At 51.1% G+C, this 6,161-nt stretch overlaps 1 protein-coding gene across 1 annotated transcript; it reads left to right on the top strand.

Annotated features, from left to right (window-relative positions):
* The first annotated feature begins 1,057 nt into the window (after positions 1–1,057).
* Positions 1,058–2,117, top strand: LOC128822272 (eotaxin-like). The gene is made up of 3 exons (XM_054003944.1): positions 1,058–1,181; positions 1,701–1,827; positions 1,937–2,117. The coding sequence occupies exons 1-3, from the start codon at positions 1,112–1,114 to the stop codon at positions 2,115–2,117; spliced, it is 378 nt and encodes a 125-aa protein (XP_053859919.1). The 5' UTR covers positions 1,058–1,111.
* Positions 2,118–6,161: the final 4,044 nt, after the last annotated feature.

A 6,161-nucleotide genomic window follows, 5' to 3' on the forward strand; every position in this document is an offset into this window, starting at 1 on the left:
CGACACCAGACACATCACAAGAAATTCCAATTAAATGGTGGGGGAAATGTTTTCAACTTGGGGATGTATCAAGCACTGGAACAGGTAGCCCAAAGCAGCTGTGAAACCACCATCCCTGGTCTCTTCCAGACCATGCTCTGGTGATTACCTGAAAAATGTCTGACTTTCCCCACGGCAGGACTGGTGTCACAGTAGCTGCTCAGGGCTTGGTTCAGTAACAAAGGCCATCTCTTTGGATGACTTTTGTCACTACAGGAATTTCCTGTGGGGTCCTGTTCAGCTCTCTGGGTTCACTTTTATGTAGTCCCCACCTGTCCAGCTATGTCCACCTGCACAGGGCCATGTCATGCTGCTGTGGGTTTTCATATCCTCGTCAGCACATTCCTTCAGCTAGTCAAGGTCCCCACTCACCCCCAGCTCCCCACAATTTGATATCAGCACCAAAATATGATAGGCTCTGCTGTTTTCTGGAGCCACATTGCAGAGTGGCCCTCACACATCCCAGCCCTAGAGCTGTATTCAGCTCTGTTCAGCTGGGGTCGTCCTCAAGGCAGCCAGATACAGATGGGGCTCAGGGGAAAGATGTGTGGCTCACCCTGAGCCACTTCTCACCTATTATTTGTGTTGGTGGTTTGGCTTAGAAGCAAATCACAAAATTGGGAACAAAACAGGTTGACTCCATGGTTTCTTTGAAGGCTTGGCCACCTTCCAGGATCCCTCTCATGGGAATAAACACCTGACTCTCTGAGAGCAGGTAGTGGCAAGTTTTAAGACTGTGTAGGAAACTGGAACCTACAAACTCATCTAGCTGTGATGTGAGCTGTATCCAGCATGTCCCCCACCTGGCACCTCATGCCGTGATGGGCAGCTGGGAGCAAGACAGGATATATCTGTAAAGGGGGGCTTGCAGCTTACAGGAATCCCCCACCCTCTACTTCTGCATCACCCAGCCCTTGGCCGGCTGGTGGGCTGCCTGCCAAGCTGTCCAAAAACGAAAGCAAGGAATCCGGATAAATAGGAGCAGCCTCAGCATGAGGCAGCAGTGCGTGTTCTGCTCCCAAGCCTTGTCCTGCTCCCAAGCCTTGTCCTGCTCAGTGCCTGTGGCAGCACCATGGCTCTCCGCCCCTTCCTGCTGCTGCTGCCACTGCTGGCTGCCTCCCTCCTCATCACCCAGGCTCAAGGTGAGGGGCGAGTGCCCTCCTGCCTGCTCCTGCTGGGATGGGGCAGGATGTGTGGATACTCAGGTACCGGGTGGAGAGGGTGGTGTTTGTAGTGCACTGGCCTGTGGGGTGTGTGGATGTGTGTAGGGCTCTGTGTGCGTGTGCCTGGGGCCTTAGCTTGCAGTGCTTGCTCAGCTTTGGAGTGTGTCTGTGTGCATGTGGCTGGTGGAGCAGCAACACCCCAAGCTGAAAAGAATAGGAGGAGAATGAGGTTCAATACCAGATTCAGGACCTTTTCAAGGAGCTCATCAAGTTTCCCTGCCACCACACTTGGATGCGGTGCCTTGTATTCCTGGGGCCAGGTCTGACCTGGGCACTGGGGTTCAGAGCTTCCAACCCCACGTGGTGCCCAGGATCATGCTAACCTGTGACTGTCAGCCCTGTGCTGACACAGGCCCTGTGCTGTCAGCTGGTAATCTGTGCTGAAGGTGTCCTGACTCACTGATGATCCCGAATCTCACATGCCCTCCTTGCTCACAGGCATTGGAAGCTCAGCCTTGGACTGCTGCCTGAAGCACAGCTCTTTAAAGAAGGATATCCCCAGTGGCGTGATGACATCCTACCACCTCCAGGGACCTGAGACTGGGTGCTACCTTCGTGCTGTTGTGTGAGTACCCTGTGGTGGCCAGGACCACTTGGAACAGTTTGGCTTCAGACAAACCCTTCCCTGTCCTCCCTCTGCTCCCCCCCCAAAAATCTTTCTGCTGCTCTCCCAGGCTTATCACCAAGAGGAACAAGAAAATCTGTGTCTCTCCCAATGATGACACTATCCAGAAGTTGATGCAGCAGCTGGACAAGAAGGCCAAGAATGAGAAGGACAAGAAGCCCAAGAATAATAAGAGGCAGACCCAGCGTTCCAGGGGCAGACCCAAGAAGCAGAAGCGGCAGTGGGTCTAAGGCCTGAAGAGGTAGGTGAGGGGGGGTGAGTAGAGTGAGGGTGCTGCACCCCATTCTAGATCCTTCTGTGTGGGAGGGTGGGCATTCAACTCCTGCAAAGCCTGGGAGAGCTGTCAGAGCCATGGCTGGAGCACAGAGGCACTTAGGGAACAACTCTCTCCTGGGTTGTGCTTGCCTTGAAATTAGTTTCTGGAGCTGCTAGGATAAGGCAATGCTTGGGGATGGGCAGGGCAGGTCACACTAGGGAATGGCCCCCAGCTGGGGTGGATGATCTTGCTGAGACTCTGTCCATCTCACCCCGTCCTCCTTGCCTTTGTTAGGATGGATGCCTTCCTACTGGTGACTGACCCACAGCCCGGCAACGGCAATGGACTTACGCAAGCCACACACTCACCCACCCGCCAGCCCCAGGGCGGGGATGGGGCAGGCTGAGGAGGATTCCCTCTGCCCCACAACCTCTTTGTTGCTGCTATGCCTGCACAGAGATCCCCCAGCACCTGCAGTGCCTGGGTGCTCTCAGCAAAGCAGGCACCCAGGTCCTCACTTGTCCCATGGCCAAATAAGTGGGGACCTGGGCATGGGAGCTGAGCCATGGCCTCTAGAGGGAAGTGGACATGCTTCCCACTCAATGGGAGTTATTTAGTGTAGCAGGATGGATGCTTTTCCTATGACTGTTTTGGGGGATATTATACATTTGTATTTATATTTGAAATCTGTGCTTTCATTCAGTCTTCCTGAAAGGCTTTACTTCTGTCTCCTTCTGATTCACAAAATAGCCTTTATGCTGCAGACCAGATTTTCTGGAAGATTTCTCTTATTTTTCTACCAAATGGCTGCATTTTATTTACCTCTCATCTCTTTGCTCCTTCTTGGCTTGCAAGGCGTGGGGAGCCAGGCAGGTCCCAAGTCCTGTGGTCCTACTTGAGCTGCTTGCTGAGTGCTTCTTTGCAGAGCAATTAATAGCAGCTGAGATGGAGAGCTTTGGGACAACAGTGGTAACAGTGTGGCTCTGTGTCTGGGCTATTCTAATCTTTCACGTTTTATGGTACACTGTTGCATTGTAGTTTGGAGAAAGATAGCCACAATTTATCTCTTTGTTTTTTTCATCTTCTTTTTTAGGTACAGCATTCCCATGAAATCAGAACTAATTGTTCAATTTAGTGGAATTATACCCTTTTAGCTCCCCTGGCTACAAAATTGCAATGAAATCAGAACAAATTGTTCGGTTTAGTGGAATTTTACCCTCTTCTTTCCCCTGGTTTTGCTTGTGCCAGGGTTTCAGACACTATTAAGACAAATGCTTAGTTTTCTGGGAAAAAAAAGCATCAGCAACTCTCTCATACATATTTACCAAATCTGAAAAGCCCATATGGTGAAAACCACATGTGAGGCTGTGAAGCCGGGGGAATAGCAGATTTCGTAAAATTTACTGTAGACATGCTGCGGCCATTTGAGAGCCGCTCTATCCCAAACCTTTAGTGAGAGAAGTCACTGAGTAGAGGACACCCTTAGGTGAGACTGAAAGTGGAGGTGGGACAGACCCCTGGGACAGGGCTGGGGCGAAAATGGCATCTCCCTGTGCTTGCAACCCACTCTCCCTGGCATGCTGAGAAAGAGCAAATTAAAAAGCTGTGCTAGAGCCACACTGCTATCTGCTTGCAGAGATTTTGAACGTGGACTTTGGTCAGTAAAAGTCTATTAAATCATATAAATGAAATAATAGGATTTGCAGAGCTTAACAGTATCAGTACGGGCGGTGTGTTTGTTGGAGTAAAGCTTATAGCTGAGTGTTTTTACCAAGTACATATCTGGCTTGACTGCTTTATTAATAGGGCATTTAGATCTATCATTTTAAGGCTGTGTAAAGTAACTGTGAAGTCCAAGATACTGGCCCTGAGTATGGGACAGATGCTGAGCTGCCAGACCGGCTTTTGGACAGGATGTGTGGCAATAAAATATATTCTTTATAACCAAATTAATTTGTTCTCATTGTTGTGATGGGCTTTGGTGGGGTGGGAAGGGCTGCATAGTGGGGTGCTCTCCTGCCCCACTCACCATCATCCCCCAGGTCTAGGATTTTGCAGTACTCCCATGCGATGCATTCCTAGGGTGCTCGGGCTGGGAGCTGCTGGCACAGGGGAGCAATGCAAGTCCCCTCTCTTGTAGCTGTGTTTCCCATCAAGGTGGAGACATCCTGGTTGCTCATCTGTCCCCAGTGAGGGATTCTGAGGTGCTAGAGAACCCCTGGGCACAACACTGGTTTGGACACAGCATCTTTTCTCACGGCTGAGCCTGTCCCTCTAACTCTGACCAATCTGGATGTGCACTGCTTGTTCAAAGCAGGGGCTCTGTGCTCCTTGCTGCTTTGGGATAACGGCAATAAAACATGTTATTAATGAGGCTATGCTCTGGACTGGGCTTTGCTGGAAGCCTGGGAACTGACACCTGCACACAAGGAGTCAGGTGGGGGGTGCAGTGGAAGGGCTGGAGGAAGCCCTGTGTTTGATGGGGACACACTGCATCCAGTGGCCCTGCCTCTGATGAACTCCTTGTGCTGGTTGTGGTGTCAGGGGATTGTGAAATGGTCATAAAAATTCCCTAGAAATGAGGTCTAGATGAATGCATCTGCAACCACAGACAGCTAAGCATGAGAATATGGCAGGAGCGAGCCAGCATGTGAAATGTGCCCTGGTGTCTCTGTGGCTGTGGAAGAAGACACCACACAGGAGGGCTTTTTCCCTTTAAATGTGAGGAGGGCATTAGGCTAAAACAGGTTAAAAATATATACCAGTGGCGGTGTTCTCATTTGCCCGAAAATTTACCTAAAATCATGGTCTGGAAGCACACGGGAGCTTGCCCCTTGCTCAGGAAGGCACATATGAGCACGGGTACAGATGCACAAATGTAAGCCCACATGTGCCTGTGCCTGTACACACACAGGTATTTGCACTCTCCTTCCAGATTTATTGCTGAATGCTGCTTTCCAGGAAGACAAGGTGGCAGGGTTACTGGGAGTCTCTCGAGGCAGGTGTGAAACAGGTGGTCACAGTGCTGCTACAGCCAGATGGCACCAGGCAAACACCTTCAAGGAGATTCCCTGCGAGAAGTAGTGAGCTGCAACCTGCAGCACTCAGTGGGCACCTGAATTTCTTCTTCACAAAGGAGCTGAATCCACAGACCCCAGCTGGGACAAGAGATGTGAAGAAGAATGTCTAAGGCAGTGCAGCAGTGAAGCAGCAGAAAGGAATTCACACAGCTGTACCCTTGGGCAGGGCAAACCTGATGCTATGTGCCAGGTTTGCATAAGGCAGTGCTGATGAAGCATGTGCTGGAGTAGTAGGTGGGCAAGGGATTTATAAAAACCTAGACATATAATCAGTCTGCAGGGAAGGAAGCCAAGTTGCAACAATGTCAAGCTGAGCAGAGTTAGGAAAGCTCAGCCACTCTGGAACAGAAAGGCTTCAGTGACAGCAGAGACCAGCCGGGCGAGATAGAAAACTCAGTGCAGCCAAGAAAGTCTTGAGCCCAGGCCAAATGATTAGCTGGTGCAGACGATGCTCCAGGGTTGTGCCAACAGCCAAGTGCTTTGGGCTGTGATGCCAGGTGGAGCTCCAGCAAGGCTCACCTGGACATAGGCACACCAGCTCCATCCCTCCATCCCAGGTCCTTGCCCAGCAGCAGCAGGAGTGGGCTGTGCTGCAGCAGTGTCGTGGGGGCCAAGGGCTGCTTTTGGGGCTGCACAGGTGTTAGAGGGGCTTTGGATTCCAAGCAAAGCTTCAAGGTGTTTTTTTATGTTGTCTCCACCAACTTTGCTCTCCTGAGGTCTTGAGAGCAGACAGGATGTGAGAAAATGGCTGGTGGGCAACAGGGGCTCTTGCCTTTCCTGCCCCAAGGTATTTCCCGGGCCTGGCCATCCCCTGGCATTCATGCTGTCCTAGAGGGAACAACCCAGTGCTTCCTTTCAACCCTTTTGTTGCCTACATGTAACTCCCAAGTGTCCCCCTTCCCCCACCTTCTCTTTTGCTGTCGGAAGACCCTTGGCTT

Source organism: Vidua macroura, chromosome Z, assembly GCF_024509145.1.
Source record: "Vidua macroura isolate BioBank_ID:100142 chromosome Z, ASM2450914v1, whole genome shotgun sequence".
Lineage (NCBI taxonomy): Eukaryota > Metazoa > Chordata > Aves > Passeriformes > Viduidae > Vidua > Vidua macroura.

What these genes read in the sequence shown, in the direction of transcription:
- LOC128822272 (XM_054003944.1), top strand. Translation starts at nt 1,112, where the DNA reads ATGGCTCTCCGCCCCTTCCTGCTGCTGCTGCCACTGCTGGCTGCCTCC. An exon ending in CCTCATCACCCAGGCTCAAG is followed by an intron (nt 1,182 to 1,700) that starts GTGAGGGGCGAG and finishes CCTTGCTCACAG; the next exon opens with GCATTGGAAGCTCAGCCTTG. An exon ending in TGCTACCTTCGTGCTGTTGT is followed by an intron (nt 1,828 to 1,936) that starts GTGAGTACCCTG and finishes CTGCTCTCCCAG; the next exon opens with GCTTATCACCAAGAGGAACA.